At 44.0% G+C, this 18,450-nt stretch overlaps 1 protein-coding gene across 4 annotated transcripts in view; it reads right to left on the reverse strand.

Annotated features, from left to right (window-relative positions):
* The window catches only part of st3gal3a (ST3 beta-galactoside alpha-2,3-sialyltransferase 3a), a 144,949-nt gene that overhangs the window by 96,927 nt on the left and 29,572 nt on the right, over positions 1-18,450 (reverse strand). For all 4 annotated transcript variants that reach the window (XR_007898568.1, XM_051711407.1, XM_051711406.1 and 1 more), the window contains exon 4: positions 13,310-13,402. Coding sequence is in view for 3 of the 4 variants with exons in the window: in XM_051711407.1 (XP_051567367.1) it covers positions 13,310-13,402 (93 nt within the window). In the remaining variant the exon portion in view is untranslated. The remainder of the gene's footprint in view (positions 1-13,309; positions 13,403-18,450) is intronic.

Below are 18,450 nucleotides of genomic sequence, written 5' to 3' on the forward strand. Positions count from 1 at the left end.
CTTGGAACACATTTTGGGAAAACTGAAAATTTCGAAAATATGAACCGATGGAATAACATACGAATTGTTGGAATTCCTGAGCATGAAGAGGGCAGAGATATGGTGAAATTCCTGGATGAGCTCTTCCCGAGTCTGCTCGACATGGCAGGCCATTAGCTGGAAATCAGGCGAGCTCACAAGAGTCCCGGCTCGCGGATCTACTGGGGGAGACAGGCCCCGATCGATTCTGGCCAGATTTCTGAGATCATTCGATAAAGAACTCGTGTTGCGCCAGGCGAGGAGCAAAGGAAAGCTTTCTTGGAAGAATCACAGTATTTTCTTGTTCCCGGACTTTGCAAATGTGACAAGAGAGAAACGTGATCGGTTCAAGGAATGTAAGAAACTCTTACATCAACGGAAGATCACTTTTGCACTGATGTTTCCGTCCAAATTGAGATTAGACACCAAGGACGGCAGCAAAGTATTTTTATTCCCCAAAAAGGCACTGGCCTTCATACAAACTATGGGTGAGTAAAACATTGGGTGTTTCTTATGTGAGTGGACTAACTCGCTGTTCCATGTCTCGATTGTCTGAGGAAGCTGGGCGCCATTTTTTTTCTTTCTGCGTTGGCTCCGCCTGGCAGCTGGAGTTTGTTTGTGGCATGACACTCCAAGAAACCTTTGCATTGATGGAAGATCGCTTTTACACTGAAGTTCCCAGCCAGATTGAGAATGGACACTATGGATGACCACAAATTTTTACATGCTCATGTCTTTTATAACGTTGTCGGACTGAGTAAGTCATGAAGTATTTTTTTAGGTGGCCTCCGAGTGAATTTGACTTGCTCAATACACATTTGATCATCCGAGGGACTGGGATGCCTGTTTTGTTTGTTTATGTGCTGGCTCCGCCTAGTGGCTGGAGTTTGTTTTGTGGAATAATACTCCTCCGGGTCAGCTGTGGATGAATCTGATCGTTTTTTGTGCTTACACCTCCTGTTGGCAGGAGTTTGTTTTTGTGGAGTATTTTTAAGGGACATTAGAATGATTACATCATCTGCTGAACTCATAACAGCCGGCTCACTGAACAATTGTCTGTCTGTCCGAGGAAACTGAACGGCTTTATATCAGCTGGAGAAACACACCTTCAAGACAGTTTTGCGAATGAATCTACACGTTCTTTGTGTTTATTCTGCCTATTGGCTGGAGTTTGTTTTACAGAGTATTTTCTGTTATGTAATTTTGCCTCACAAAACCTGTGCAGAAGCACCGGACTTGAGCAATCCGATGGCAAAGTTGTCACGGGGGTTCTCGCATACGTACATGGACTCTTTGAGTTTGGAGGGATTGACGCCAGTTGGCGCTGTCGTGTGCGGGGTTTATGCGCACGTTTTTCTTTTTTCTGTTTGTTTTGTTCGGGGGGAAGTTCGGGGTTTGATTGTTGCATTAATGGGAAATGTGGTCTGCATAATCTTGCTTTTGACACACAATTTATTTTTTTTATTATATCAATTTGTCAAATGTTAATGTGAATGGGTTATCTCTCTCCGCATGTAATGTGAATGGGTTGGGGCACCCCATAAAAAGAAGGAAGGTTATTTCTTTTCTTAAGCGTAAGAAATGTGATATAGTTTTTCTTCAAGAAACGCATCTTTTCCCACAGGAAGCTGAAAAATTTGGGAAGATATGGGGTGGACATGTTTTCTTTAGTGTTGGCTCAAGTAAGAGCAGGGGGGTCATTATATTGATAAATAAACATTTACAATTCAAATTTATCAAACAGATTAAAGATAAAATAGGAAGAGTCATTATTGTTTTAGCAGACATTCAGGGGCAAAGGTTGATTTTGGCTAATATTTATGCACCTAACGCTGATAATCAGGGCTTTTTTATAGACCTTGAAGTGTTGTTGCAAACCTTTGGCACCCCTCATGATATAATATTGGGAGGAGACTTTAATTTATTGATGGACTCAATCCTTGATCATAGTGAAGCAAAAGTGTGTAAGCCCCCTAGAGCAACAGTGACACTTCACAAGATGTGTAAAAATCTTGGTCTTGTAGATATCTGGTGACTTTTGAACCCATCTGGTAGGGATTATACATTTTTTTCATCAGTTCATAAGATTTATTGTAGAATAGATTTTTTTTATTTCTAAATCCTTCATTCCATCTGTTGTTGACTGCTCAATTGGAAACATTTTAGTCTCAGATCATGCCCTGGTGAGTTTAGAGATGTTACCATATACAGAGAAAAAGAAATCATATAGTTGGCGCTTTAATGTATCCCTTTTGCAAAATCCTGATTTCCAACAAATGTTAAAGACTGAAATCAATATTTATATGGAGACCAACTGGTCCTCAGTATCCTCGTGGCCGTGGCTTGGGAGGCACTTAAGGCTGTTCTTAGGGGTCGGATCATACAGTATGCCTCATTCATCAAAAAATCTAAAGCACGAGAACTCATGGAGTTGGAAGGGACTATTAAAAGTGCCGAAGCAGAGCTGAAGCGCCGAATGTCATTTAATGGCCTCAGAGAATTGATCCGACTGAAATATAGATATAATACTATTTTGTCACGGAAAGTGTAGTTTTCCCACCTGAGAGAGCCCCTCCCTGGTTTGTTACTGAACAGGAAGTTCTTGCCCCTATTTCGCCATTGCAAAGCCTTTCGATCAAACTAATCGGAGAAGTTAAGTCACACCCCGTTATCTCGCATCTGCACCTGGTTTGGACGAAAGTGTCCAGAGTGTTTAATTCGGACATTTATTTAAGTGTTGCCTCAAGAATATGGCTGAACCCTAAATTACACATTAATAAGTCCCCTTTCTGTTGGTCAGAGTGGATTTTGAGGGGGGTTACTACACTTGGTGACCTATATGAGAGTGGAGTACTGAGATCTTTTGATGATTTGGTTCAACATTTTAAGATTCCTAGATCCCAGTTCTTTAGGTATTTACAGCTGCACCACTTGCTCTATACTATTTTTGGGAGTAGTTTACACCCCCTAAAGTGGCAGATACTCTGGAAATGATGATTACTGCTTTTGGGAAAGGTCATGAAGCATCAGTGTATTACTTCCTGTTGATTCAGAGTCTGGGGGATGGAGTTTCGTCTTCTCTCAAGAGGTTATGGGAGAAGGATTTAAACTTGGTATTGGAGGAGAGAGTGTGGGCCAGGATCCTAAAAAGCATCAAGTCTGCATCTAGAGATGCAAGGGTCTGTCTAATGCAATTTAAGATTTTGCATCGGTCCTACTGGACCCCCTCTAGATTGTATAGGTTGGGTCTTAAAGACACACCCACCTGCTTGCGGTGCCAAACAGAAGACGGGGACACAATACATGTATTTTGGGGATGTGTAAAGATCCAAGAATTTTAGTTGAGGGTTCAGAACTTTATGAGTGAGGTGTTAAACACTGAACATTCATTTAGCCCCAGACTCTGTATCCTGGGTGATGGGATGACTCTGGACATTGGGGACAGTTATTTAAAAAGTTGGGTCCTAGCCGGAGTCATGACTGGTAAAAAAAATCATCCTCAGGGGATGGAAGTCGGCTGGGGCACCCTCATTTAGGGAATGGTGCGGGGAGATGGACGAGGTGGCGGCGTTTGAGGAGAAGTTTTTTAGAAGGCTGGGGAAATGGGATTTGTTTGTCAGGAAGTGGGGGGGTTATTTGGATTTTTGGATGGTTCTCAGGGAATGACTGTGGAGAGGGATTTGTAGTTTAGTTGGGTATGTGTTTTATTGATTTTGTTTGAATGAATATCTTGTTTGTTTATGTATTTTTTGTATTTTATTTTGATGATTTAATTGTTGGTGACCACAGTACTGCATGTTTGGGGTGGGGGTGTGATAATGTTAATAATTTATTCCATTTTTTATGTTGTGTTTGTATTTTTATTTTTGGAATCAATAAAATTGTTAATAACAAAAAAAACATGGATTTGCTTGTGAGAAATGTACATATCAAAGATTAGGTGTCCCACATTACACAATGACTCAGATAATGCTAATTCACCCTATTTTAAAAGGGAATAAAAGATATCCCTCACAACTGTACACTCCAAAGTGTACTTACAATAAACCTCAACCCAACCCAAATTAATGCTGGGAATCATAAGGAATTTAACGATTCCGGATCCGTAACGATTCCAGTAATTCTTTTAGTACCTTTTTTAAAATAATTACTTGGAAATGAGAAATGCAATTCTTATTGTATTTACTACCCTCTGCTGTCTGTTACCAAATAATGAGATAATTTCAGATTTCGGGCCAAAATGCATTTAATGAATTTAAGAGTGCTATTTGCAAAAACTGAACAGTGAAATGTGCGAGACCTTGCAACAGATTAATACATTTAGAAAAATCTGAACTGAGTGGAACATTTGCCAACTCAAATCTAGCTGGTGAGTGACACTGCAGTTCTGAGCATTGAAATGCATTATGCCGTTTTTTGGCCATTACTAGTATTTGGCTGAATTTTTGCTTTTATTTCCAGGGCAGCGGCATTCATCTGACGTCAGATTGTAAGGGCTCCCAGGGCACGTTCAACAATGCATGTCAGATGCTAATTACATGCCTAACTAGATGCTGTAGGTTCAGAGTCTTAACAAACATTAAATATGTCATGGTCTATTTAGTATTCCCATCTGACTCCATTTACACTGGATACTGTTGGTTCAGTATCAAGGGCACAAAGTCAGACCAACCTGAGTCAAGTGATCTTAGTTGCCCCTTGTTTCGCAACTCATCTTTATTCAATAGAGCAAACATTCATATGAATGCAGGGTCAATTCTGAAGATAGAAACAAACATTAAAGGTTGAATTTTAGCCTTTATCCACAAAAATGTTGTTATAAAATGAATAGTTCTGTATCTAAATTCTGACTTGATGAGTTGCCTTCAAAGGTGACCGAACATCAATAAAGCTACACAATGTAAGATATTTTGTTAGAAATAAACAAAATTTAATTAATGAGCAAACCATCAGATTCATCAGTAAAGAAGAGTAGAGCCTAAGCCCAACTGACGTAACTACCAAAACAGTGTGCCTCAGCAAGTAACTTGCAGTTCTATGCTTCAACCTCTAGAAGGCCAAAAGTTACATAGTGTAGCTTTAAATTCTATATTCATTTGCCGTTAATACGGTTGCTTGTAACTTGGTGGAAGAACTGTTCCCTATCTGTCACTCACTCGACGTTGTATCGATGTAGTGACACTAATGGTCACTCTTGGGAGCCCGAGACACCTCTGGTCTTTGATAAAAGGCCAATGAAAATTGCCGAGTGGTATTTGCATACCACTCCCCCGGACATACGGGTATAAAAGGAGCTGGTATGCAACCACTCCTTCAGATTTTCTCTTTGGAGCCGAACGGTCGATGTTTACTGAGCTGACTGTTCACTCACCTCTGCTGGATCTGACGGTGCATTTCAGAGGCTTCTCCCTCCTCTGCACTGGTGCACTGCAGAGAACGCCCCTGGGTGCTTCGGCAGAAAAAAGAGAGTATATTTTTCTAAAAGAGTATATTTCTCTAAAAGAGCGGCACACACGGAACGTCTATTTACGCGATTCAGTTCGCCAAGCATCTGTGCACACATAGGGATCTCGTGCTCTGGCACCTCAGCCGACTGGGGCTTCGGGTCAACTGGAAAAAGAACAAGCTCTCCCCGGTTCAGAGCATCTCTTTTCTCGGTTTGGGGTTGGACTCAGTCTCGTTGACAGCGCGCCTCACGAACGAGCATGCACAGACGTGGTTCTCGGACCTCACGCTCCTCATGACAGCCCCCCCGTGAATTCCCCTGAGGAAGGACCTTCTTTCTCAGGAACGGGGCACCATCTGGCACCCGCGAGCAGACCTCTGGAATCTCCATGTCTGGCCCCTGGATGGGACGTGGAAGACCTAAGCGGTCTACCACCCGCGGTGGTAGACACGATCACTCAGGCTAGGGCCCCCTCTACGTGGCGCCTGTATGCCTTTAAGTGGCATCTGTTCACTAAGTGGCGTTCTTCCCGTTGGGAAGACCCCCAGAGATGCGCAGTGGGATCAGTGCTTTCCTTCCTGCAGGAGAGGTTGGAAGGGCGGCTGTCCCATTCCACCTTGAAGGTGTATGTAGCCGCTATAGCAGAACACCACGACACAGTGGACGGTAAGTCCTTAGGGAAGCACGACCTGATCATCAGGTTCCTGAGAGGCACCATGAGGCTGAATCCCTCCAGACCGCGCCTCGTTCGCTCATGGGACTTCTCTGTAGTTCTTCAGGGTCTACAGAGAGCCCGCTTTGAGCCTTTGCAGTCAGCTGAGCTTAAGGCACTCTCCTTGAAGACTGCCCTCCTGACTGCGCTCACATCTAACATGAGGGTAGGAGACCTGCAAGCGTTCTCTGTCAGCGAAATGTGCCTGGAGATCGGTCCGGGCTACTCTCACATGATCCTGAGACCCAGACTGGGCTATGTTCCCAAGGTTCCCATGACCCCTTTTAGGGATCAGGTGGTGAACCTGCAAGCGCTGCCCCAGGAGGAGGCAGACCCAGCCCTGACGTTGCTGTGTCCGGTGCATGCTTTACGCATCTATTTGGATCGCACGCAGAGCTTTAGAGTCTCTGAGCAGCTCTTTGTCTGCTTTGGTGGACAGCGGAAAGGAAGCGCTGTCTCCAAGCAGAGGATCGCCCACTGGCTCATTGACGCCATAACTATGGCATATCATGCCCAGGACGTGCCGCCCCCGGTAGGGCTACAAGCCCATTCTACCAGGGGTGTAGCGGCCTCCTGGGCCTTGACCAGGGGCGCCTCTCTAACAAACATTTGCAGAGCAGCGGGCTGGGCAACACCCAACACCTTTGCGAGGTTCTACAACCTCCGGGTGGAACCGGTTTCGTCCTGTGTAGTGGCACGCACAAGCAGGTAAGTCCGGGACAGCCGGCCGGGTGTATCGCTTGCACATAGCGCCTTTCACCTCCCCTGAGATGAAGACGTGTGCCGTTAACTCCCAGTAGTGTTCACAAACTGTGTTCCCTGGTTGACTTCCTCCGAGCCCTGTGACCGTCGAGTTTTCGGAGAGACTCACTGCTGGCCCAGTACACGTGCTAACTAAAGCCCTGTACTGTGGTAGGTGCTTCGCATGTGGCGGTTCCCCGTAGGTAACCCCATGTGACATATATCTTCCGCTAATTTGTTTCCCTGTTGGCAAACTGCGTCTTACTTGGGCTAGCCCGTCTCTATCTTTTGGGTAGTCGACTTGTCCCAAAGGGCCGTTCGACACTCATAACAGTGTTGGGGGAGGTTACATGTCAGCCTGGTGCGCTGGCTACGAGGCACTCAGTGGTCTGCCCGTCACACACCGCCAGTTCACGTAACACAGTTCAGCCAGTTGCGATGTTTGTTATCTGCAAACACAGATAGTTTGGTGGTTCTGCTACTTTATGCTACTTTGCTTTAAATCAGTGATAGTTAATTACACAATTTCAAAAGAAATTGAAATAACTTAAATCTCTATGACTATACATGTCTTCTGTAACTGGTCTCAGTATAAACAAAACACTAAAACAAAAAGCAAATTATTGAGTAATGTTAAAATTCTTAACTCTCATCGATTTAATTATGAATAGCCTTCTGTCAGGCTCACATTAAGCAGCTTAGAATTCTTCTTTTTTATGTTTTTAACTCATATTAACTGAATTCTTTTTTTAATTAACATTTTTATTGATTCATAGACTTAACACAAAGAAAAAACCACAACATATATATATATAAAATGAATCACATTTAACATTAAACCCCCACTATAACCCCTCCCTAGGCCACCTTTGTCAATCGGCCTATGTAACTTATTGAAATGTAATCTGGGATGCTTACCATTCCAAATGAAGGACTTTGCTATTGTTGGGCCTCATGTATTCAGACAGAAGACAAAGGCAGGCCTTACACAGTCATAAAAACCTAACTCAAGCCCCCACATTCCAAGTTGTAAATTATACTGATAAAAACCGCGCCAAAATCAAACAAAGGGAGTCCAAAACAGACTACAAATCCCATGAAGTCTTGCTCACTAAAGGATCGAGCTCTCAACCCCTATTGGGTGAGGCACACAACAGAACGTCCCTCAAATATGACATCATCAGGAGTTGAAATACCTCTGAAATGCTTCTGGGATTTGCTTCCAGCAACTTTGTTTGCAGTGTGTAGAAGCAGCTCATCGCTGCTCTCAGGTGCAACCTCATGGCACAAGGAAGTAACGTCCGACTTGAAACTGTGGCCATACAATCTCCATCTCGCTGGACAAGTTGAGATTACTCTGTGTTCAACCGAACACTCTAAAGCATCCGAAGGAGACCGCCGAGCAATCCACATCTTCATCCGTTTGCCTGCAGAAGTGAAGAGATTAAAGATTTCTCTTCCATCTTCAATCAAGTCGACATTTCTGAGTTCTCCGCCAGCCCGCCGAGAATCAACAGCCGTGCCCGCCAACAGAGCGAGGAAACGGCCTCCCGTCATCACACGAGCCTCAACGAACCGGGTCGGAATTAAAGGACGGATGAACACACATTCTGTCCTCATGCGATTCAAGTAAGAGGTTTACGTCTGGGCAGAGATAGAATATTATAGTGTGTTATTCTTGTGTTTCAAGGTTTTTGCTTGTACAGATTACAGACCGCCATGTCCGCTCATTATTAATACTCAGGGTATTAATTATCACGAATTTGTTTTGCTGTATTGTGGTCCAACCAAATTGGACTGTTGTGCATTTTCGCCATCGCGGGTGAAACCAGCAAACTGAGTCATCCATTAAAGAGTCAAAGAACGCGGGACTTTTACGAGCCGTCCACCGCGTCTCTGAGTGATAAACTAACAGCTGCTTTCTCTCCCACGATCGCGAAATCGGCTTTAGGGCCGTCACTTAATTCTCTCTCTCTCTCTCTCTCGTACTAACCACACACACACACACACACACACACACACACACACACACCTTATGTGTTATAGGATTATTTTTATTTCCATATCTAAACATATCACTGTTTAGTTTGTAGTTGTAAGTCGGAATTTTACTGACTGCATTGTATTAATTATTCATTGATATTACTGCATAAATAAACTTTGTTTATATTACAAAGAGAAGTGTTTTGGTTTGTTTTGCATACACTTGTGTCATGCTGACGGGATGTCAGTCCTCGGATTCAAGCCTTCATTCATTGTTTTTTTCCCGAAAATTGATATTCTTCGAAATGTCGATTTTCCTAAGAAAACAATCTAATATTGAGACTGTTTTACTATCTGGTTATTAGTCCCTGATTCCAGGGTGGTGCCCCGTCAATGTTAATCCTTATTAATATTCTTTTGATTTTTGATAATTGATAATTATCTTTGATGATTGTTGAATTTGAATGATCAATAAGCTAGTGTTAATTTTAATTAATGTTTCATTGATGTTAACAGTTAACGATTATCTTTGATAATTGTTGATTTAAAGGATTAAAAAAGCTAATATTGATTCTCATCAATGTTCTATTGATTTTAATAATTAATAATTATCTTTGATAATTATTAATTATTGCTAATAACCAAACCCGCTCCTAAACATAGCACACTACATTTACTGGAGCCCCATATGAGGTTTTAATGAGTTAGATTCAATTAATTAATTTAAATATTAATTAATAACTAAAGAAATAATTATTAATTATTTCTGATAGTAACACTGATCTAAACAACCAGTAAAGCTCTACACTATGCTATCAAATTGCTTGAAATAAGAGAGGGGGACGTCTACAGGAAGAGATTGTAACAGGTAGTTAAATTTTGGAATACAATTCATTTTAATAATATTAACCTTCCCAATCGCTCGAAAACCTTTTTATTAAGAGATCAAAATTAACTAACTAAATCAAACAAATTTGCTGGGAATAAAATGCCCAAATACTTAATGCCCTGTTTGGGCCACTGGAAGGCTGCCGGCTGGAAAGCCGTTACTGGACAGTACACTGTCAGAGCCAAAGCTTTGGATTTAGACCAACTGACTCTGTAAGTCTCCAAAGTTTAAAAGTCTCCAAATATCTGTAAGACCAAGCTTTTTACACATCCTGTGAAGCATTGCTCTAGTGGGCTTACACACTTTTGCTTCACTATGATCAAGGACTGAGTCCATCAAAATATTAAAGTCTCCTCCCAAGATTATAACATGAGGGGTGCCAGCGGCTTGCAACATCCCTTCAAGATCTATAAAAAAGCCCTGATCATCTGCGTTAGGTGCGTAAATATTAGCCAAAATAAGACTTTGCCCCTGAATTTCTGCTAAAACAATAATGGCTCTTCCTAATTTATCTTTAATCTGTTTGAGACATTTGAATTGTAGATGCTTACTTATCAAAGTAATGACTCCCCTGCTCTTACATGAGCCAGCACAAAAAAAAACATGTCCACCTTATATCTTCCCAAATTTTTCAGCTTCCTGCGGGGAAAAATGCGTTTCTTGAAGAAATCATATTTCTTATGTTTAAAAAGAGAAATAACCTTCCTTCTTTTAATGGGGTGCCCCAACCCATTCACATTCCACGTGGAGAGAGACAATCCACTCATATTAACATTTGACATATTGAAATATATCAAACCCCGAAATTCCCCCCGGACCAAACAAACAGAAAAATGAAAAACGTGCACATTAACCCCATGCATGACAGCGCCAACCTGCATCATCCCTCTAAACTCAAACAGTCCATGTATGCCTAAGAGAGTCCCCGTGACAACTTTGCCATCAGATTGCTCAAGTCCGGTGATTCTGTAAAAATTTTGTGAGACAGAATTACACAACAGAAAATAATCTATAAAAACAAACTCCAGCCAATAGGCATAATAAACACAAAGAACATGTAGATTAATTCACAAAACTGTATCGAAGGTGTGTTCCTCCACAAAACAAGCTCCAGCCACTAGCGGAACCAGCAAAAAAAAAAAACTTTCAGTTTCTTCGGACAGTCAAACGAATGTTCAGTGAGCCGGCTGTTCATGAGTGCAGCAGATGACCTAATCCTTCCAATGTCCTGCAAAAATACTCCACAAAACAAACTCCAGCCAATAGGAGGCATAAGCACAAAGAACAAGCAGATTCATCCACAACTGTCCCAAAGGAGTGTTATTCTACAAAACAAACTCCAGCCTCTAGGCACCCAGCTTCCTCGGACGGTCAAGTGTATGTTCAATGAGACAAGCTCACTTGGGAGCAACGTGAGAAACACACCATGGCTTCCTCAGACAGTCAAGTGTATGTTCAGCGAGTCAACACCAATGGCTTACTCACCCCATTGTCTCTATGAAAGACAATGCTTGCTGTGGGCATGTAAATATTTCATGGCCATCCTTAGTATCTATTCTCAATTTGGCCGGAAACATCAGTGCAAAACGATCTTCCATTGATGTAAGAGTTTCTTGCATTCCTTGAATCGATCACGTTTCTCTCATTGAATTCGCAAAGTCTGGGAACATGAAAATGCTGTAGTTCTTCCAAGAAAGCTTTCCTTTACTCCTCGCCTTGCGTAACACAAGATCTCAGAAATTTGGCCAGAACTGATCGGGGCCTGTCTCCTTCTGCAGATCTGCGAGCCGGGACTCTGTGAGCTCACTCAATTTCCAGCTTATGGCCTGTCATGTCAAGCCGTCCAGGAATTTTACCATATCTCGACCTCATGCACAGGAATTCCAACAATTCGGACGTTGTTTCGCCAATTACGATTCTCAAGGTCTTCCAACTTTTCTCAAACGCGTTCCAAAACTACTTTGGTCACTAGCGGATTAGCAGCTAATTCCCTCTCCGAAGACTCCAGATAATCGACCCGTGTCCCCAATTCTTGTAACCAACTCAGAGAATTTCACCTCCATCACCGTAATCGATCGACGTATTACAGCAAGATCCTCCAGGTCCACTACAACCTTTACCAGCATTACAGACATGTTGGACAGTTGCCGTTGAATTTCTCCCACCGCACCATCCAAACTGAGTCCCTGGTCTGCGGCCATGTCTGAGGTATCAGCTTGAGCATGTAAGTGTCTTTTAATATCTCCAGAGCCCGAGGATTTTGAATTCTTTGACATGTTGACTTCATAGAACACTATGTAGCAGGGGTGTATCGAATCTCACCGGTTTATGACATAAAAAGAATGAAAAACTAGCAAAGTTTGTCCATTTCTTGCTGTGTCGAGCTTTAAGCTGAGTAATTAAATGAGTTGTGTGAAAAGTTTTAAAGGTAATTCCACGTCATGAAATTCTAGCAGTGCGGAGCTTACAAATTGCAATTCTGCTGTCATTGTCACCCAATTCAATGAAATTCCACAAAAGAGAAATATTTTTTTTTTACACACAGCATGAGTTGTAGGCCAGTTGTCTGACATGTTATCCTTTCCCCTTTAGATTGACCAGGAAAAAAATCAGCCCTGATCATTGGCTGTTTAATTGGCCGATATACGATAGTACAGATAATTGCTTTTAACAGTTGATAAATCGATGCAGAGCTAGTTAAAACCAATGTATCGCTGATTACTGGTATGTTTTAGGCACTTTTATGCTTGTGCTGGTAATGGACCAGCATTGCCCAAATAGAACCAATTATGAAAATCTTGGAATTTCAAGTCAACATCAAAATCCTACACACTTTCTCTGTCTCATTGTGCCTGATTTTTCAGTCCACGTTATTTGAAAGAAGTTTTTTTTTTCTTAGTTAAATGGACTAGCTTGCATCTGAAACAATTTTCCTTTTCAGCTGGTGTCACCAGGCCCTGTGTTTTTCAGCCCCTCCTCTCCAATCATCAGTCATATAGAGACCACTTTTTACCATTCAATCAATTCCTGATGTGTATGATTAAGTCTAGTCCTAAAAAAATTTATCTTTGAATATACTGTTTCACTCCTAAATATGTCACATTGTGGAATAAAAAAGGATTGTGAATGCCTTTTCATGTTGAGCTGTTTAAGGCCATTCTCAGACTGGTTAAAGATGTTATTTTTAAACATTTCTAAACAAAAATCTGATATCTTCAGGTGAGAACAGCTAATGTATTTTGCTACCTTTTAAGGCCTTTTCGGGTTACATCTTAGAGGGTATATATGCCATGCTATCCAAAACAAGACTGGAAGAATGAATGATGCTCTATAACTCAGTGTCTTAATGAAGGCATCAAGAATTTATTTAAGTGATCAGGCCAAACAATATGCCATTAATGAACTATACAGTTAAGAGTCATTCTTCAGCAGAAGAAAAAAGTGTGAGTCAGTAAGTGCATTGAAGAATTTGGTACAGTGAACTTCCTCTATTTCACAATGTGGGCTGAGATTGGCTTACTTTGGATAGATTGACATCATCTTGGCTTCAGCGTAGCCAGGTTTACACTCTCCTTTACTGAGATTTCCATACTTATACTGGAGCTCCAGGGGCCTGTGAACCAATGACAAAGGATGAACTTCAATGACAAGGACAAAGAGAGAGTGGAATCAAGACCTCCAGTTATAACAAGGCTTCATAGGTCTCCCTTTTTTTATGCTAGTATTGCGCAATAAAATTATTATAAATATACAGTCAGATTGCTTGTTGAATCTCTCGAAAGGCTGTGCATGCAGTGTTATTTTGCATGTTATTTTTTTAAATGTTGGTTTATGTACACATGCAGATAGATGTCTTTAGCCATTGTGCTACGTCTTGCTAGTTTTATTTTATTTTTTAATTTTTTTTTATGAGCATTGCGTTTTTTTAAGGTGGTCAATTTAAAAATAGTTTAACTTTTAAAAATATGTTTCAAGACCCCCGCACCCTACACCATCTAGACAGAGAAAAAGCTGCAAGAGGAGAACCAATCTGTGGTGTTCTCAATCTATCCATAGTATCTACACCGATAAAGGCTGCTCTATGAGATGACTAGTCATTTGAGGTGTAGTTTATTTTATAAAATTGCCAGTATAAACCCACTAATTCACAGGCCAGCAAATGGAATCCCTCTAGTACGTTTACATCAATACTGTGAGTGCTAGACATGAAAAACAGACCTGTTGACAGTGCAATTTATACAGGTGGGCATTAATGGTAATAGGAGAGGTTGTGCCGTGTTTTCTTTCTTTTTTCTTTTCTTTTTTAAATGGACCTCCCATGTAGATACAATCAGGATGGTGAAACAGGACAAGGCCGGGTGAGAGCCGTTGAGTGCCAAGACATCATTAATTAGAGAGGCTTTAGGGCTCCATTTATTATCCTTTCAAAGTAAAGCTCAAATAAACAACAAGCCAATTTATTAAGAGAAACCCACACATACATGCACAGATTTTAGCTCTGTTCCAAAACCTAGTGAGCTGTCCTGCTGTCTAGTGCCTACATAGGCAGCTGCCTTCTAAAACAACATCCTAACTGAAATGAATCATCAGTGATTGATTTGGAAGGCTCTACTTAGGCAACAACTATGTGCATCATACAAATAGTGCACCAGAGACTAGACTCACAATTGTTTCTATGTGAGTTTAATTTGAGCATGTTGCTAAGCTAAAGACGCAAAACAAATACCCAGGTGAAATACTTAATTTTTAATTATTTTATTGCTCTTTTACGATACTTTTCAGTATTGAATGAATTAAGCATATATAATCAGCATTTGTCTTGCATTCTCCACCATCTTTGACAGATGTTTTTCGCTAAGCTTGTTGCAATATGTTATGGGATTACCCTCTCTGTGAAGGATATGGACTGGTGCATTGAAGTCCTCCTGGGAAGTTCGTACTTATGAGGTCTGAGATCGTAAATACGATGTGATGTGCGTTCAAGTGATTTTAATCTGAAAGAACGGACCCGTTTTGCAATATCATATTTTTCTCTTTTTCAATTTCTTGCAAAGGCAGGAAGCTTTTTAGCACCAATGCATCAAAGAAGAGAAAGCCGCACATCAGGTGTGCAATTTATGCTTTATCTATCTATTTTATCATTCTCATGTGGCAACATACAATGATGGGAATCCAGAGTTTCCCACTCGTAATTATGACTTTGTGGTGCTGTTCATGTGCTCTCAACTAAATACGGTCATTCTGACTTAAACGCACCATTTCTTGGCAAAGCCGAAACATCATAACATCATCTATGCAAGCTCAATTTCCTGTCACAAAATGTGTTTTCTGTTTCAAGTCAACTACTGCCATGGTGGAGCAACAGCTTAAAGAGAATATTGTTGAGCATGTAAGGTAAAGTTAATTTATTTATGGCCACTTATCTGAATAACAACAAACGTCATGGTTACTGGTGTAACCTCCGTTCCCTGATGGAGGGAACAAGACGTTGGTGTTGATGTAGTGACACTAGGGGTCACTCCTGGGAGCCCGAGACACCTCTGGTCTTTGATAAAAGGCCAATGAAAATTGGCGAGAGGTATTTGCATGCCACTCCCCCGAACATAAGGGTATAAAAGGAGCTGGTATGCAACCACTCATTCAGGTTTTACGCTGAGGAGCCGATATAAGGTCCGGCCATTTCAGCGGGTAGTTCAGCGTTGTGGCAGGAGGGACCAACGTCTCGTTCCCTCCATCAGGGAACGGAGGTTACACCAGTAACCATGACGTTCCCTATCTGTCACTCACTCGACGTTGGTGTCGATGTAGTGACACTAGGGGTCCCTATACAAAACGCCACAAGGCTGAACTGTGTTACATGAACTGGCGGTGTGTGGTGGGCAGACTTGCTGTGTGCCTCATAGCCAGCGCACCAGGTCGACACGTAACCTCCCCCAACACAGTTATGAATGTCGAACGGCCCTTTTTGGGGACAAGTCGACTACCCAGAGATAGAGACAGGCTTAACGCAGTCGTGGCCTCTTTCCCCTTCTCTTTTTCCACTCCCTAAAAAAGAAGGGGGGTTATCTGACTGGGCCGCCAGGTCTAGTCGGGGGGTGTCCCTCCCAAGGGGAGGACACCACGGAGACCACACCTCGCCCCAAGAGAGGGGGGGATATTTAAGTGGAAGAATACATCACATGGTCTTTCCAACCATGTGGAGAGCCTTCAAGGTAGATCCTGCCCAATGGGGGAGGAGTTACTACAACATGGAGACTGAGGGGCTCTGCCCAAGGAAGACGCAGTTTGTCAGTAGGGAAACGAACTAGCGGAAGATATAGATCGTATGGGGTTAGCCTTACAGGGAACCGCCACATGCGGAGCACCTACCCCAGAACAGGACTCTTAGTTAGCACGTGTACTGGGCCGGCAGCGAGTCTCTCCGAAAACTCGACTGCCACAGGGCTCGGAGAAAGTCAACCAGGGAACAACTTTTGTGAACACTACTGGGAATTAACAGCGCACGTCTTCAGCTCAAAAGGAGGTGGAAGGCGCTATGTGCAAGCGATACACCCGGCCAGCTATCCCGGGCTTATCCGCTTGTGTTGCGTGCCACTACCTGGGATGAAACCAGTTCCACCCGGAGGTTGTAGAACCTTGCAAAGGTGTTGGGTGTTGCCCAGCCCGCTGCTCTGCAAATGTCTGTTAGAGAGGCACCTCTGGCCAGGGCCCAAGAAGCCGCTACACCACGAGTAGAATGGGCTCATAGCCCTACCGGGGGCGGCATGTTTTGGGCGAGATATGCCATAGTTATGGCGTCAATGAGCCAGTGGGCTCCACGCTGGGGCCAGGCCGAAGGGGCGGGCTGCGGCGGAGCCAGTGCAGTCACCGCAGGGGGACGCCCTCGGCGATAAGTAGATGGGGTGCGGGATCTTGAGCTGCGCCGGGGCAGGATAAGCCGGCTAGCATCCATCTACTGCTCTACCATCGAGAACTGCTGGGCAAAGTCCTCGACGTTGTCGCCGAATAGGCCCGCCTGGGAAATGGGGGCAGTAAGGAATCGTGTCCTGTCGGCCTCACCCATCTCGACCAGGTTGAGCCAAAGGTGGCGCTCCTGGATCACTAGTGTGGCCATCATCCGCCCGAGAGACCGCGCCATGACCTCCGTCGCTCGGAGAGCGAGGTCGGTCGCCGAGCGCAGTTCCTGCATCAATCCCGGGGCGGAACTACCCTCGTGCAGTTCCTTTAGCGCCTTGGCAGACTTGCAGGAGAGCCATGGCATGCAGGGCGGAGGCGGCTTGTCCAGCGGCACCGTAGGCTTTGACCGTCAGAGACGACGTAAACCTACAGGCCTTGGACGGGGGCTTTGGGCACCCGCGCCAGGTGGCGGCGCTCTGCGGGCATAGGTGCACCGCGGGCGCCTTTATCCACCGGGGGATTGCCGAATAACCCTTGGCCGCTCCACCATCGAGGGTAGTGAGAGCGGGGAAGCTGAAAAGATCGGGACCGGGCAGTAAAAAGTGCCTCCCGCAACCTTGTCTTCATGCACTTCCGGGAAGAAAGGAACGGGGCGGGGCGTGGCTTTGAGTGGCGCCGCGAGCCCAGGAACCAATCACCGAGCCGCGAGGGTTCAGGGAAGAGTGGTGAAATCCACTCTAACCGACACTCGCGGCTGTCCGGGAAAGCATGTCGTCATCTCTGCATCAGCCTGTGACTGGGCGATCGACCCTGAAGGGAGGAGCCCAGCCGAGGCTTCCGACTGGACGAATCCGCTCTCCGATGCTGCGCTCGAGAGCTCATCACTTTCGCGGGCTCCGAATAAGAGGTCGAACTCGCCGTGAGACGAGCCGGCGGACTCACCCGGAAGCCCGATCGGGGCAGACAAGCGTGCTGGGGAATGGGAGGTCTGCGGGGGGATACCCGGCGGAGGCGGTCCCATTGGGGTCCCCAAATCGCCCCCAGTGCTAGCCGCGCTGGCCTCAAACCCGTGGGTAAAAGGACCGAGGCGGGAGCCTCTGGGGTGGGCTTTCTTACGAAGGCGAGCCGCGACCGCAACGTTGCCATGGACATATTCTCGCAATGAGAACGTGACCATCCACGAACGCTGTCTCCGCGTGAGCAGTGCCCAGACACGAAAGACAGTGATCGTGACCGTTAGAAGGCGAGAGATAACGAGCACAACCAGGAATAACACACAATCGGAAAAGCATCTTTAAAAAGACGTGTCTTTAAAAAGACGTTCCGTGTGTGCGCTCTTTTAGAAAAATATATACTCTTTTAGAGGGGAAAAATGCTCTTTCAGAAAATATACTCTCTATTTTTTATGCCGAAGCGCCCAGGGGCATTCTCTGCAGTGCACCAGTGCAGAGGAGGGAGAAGCCGCTGAAATGCGCCGTCAGATCCAGCAGGTGAATGAACAGTAGTATTCAGCTCAGCGAGCATGACCGTTCGGCTCCGAAGAGAAAATCTGAATGAGTGGTTGCATACCAGCTCCTTTTATACCCGTATGTTCGGGGGAGTGGCATGCAAATACCACTCGCCAATTTTCATTGGCCTTTTATCAAAGACCAGAGGTGTCTCGGGCTCCCAAGAGTGACCCCTAGTGTCACTACATCGACACCAACGTCGAGTGAGTGACAGATAGGGAACCCAGTTTAATTGCATATACATTTAAAGGTAACT

The sequence above is a fragment of the Myxocyprinus asiaticus genome, chromosome 12, assembly GCF_019703515.2.
Source record: "Myxocyprinus asiaticus isolate MX2 ecotype Aquarium Trade chromosome 12, UBuf_Myxa_2, whole genome shotgun sequence".
In the NCBI taxonomy this organism is placed as follows: Eukaryota; Metazoa; Chordata; class Actinopteri; order Cypriniformes; family Catostomidae; genus Myxocyprinus; species Myxocyprinus asiaticus.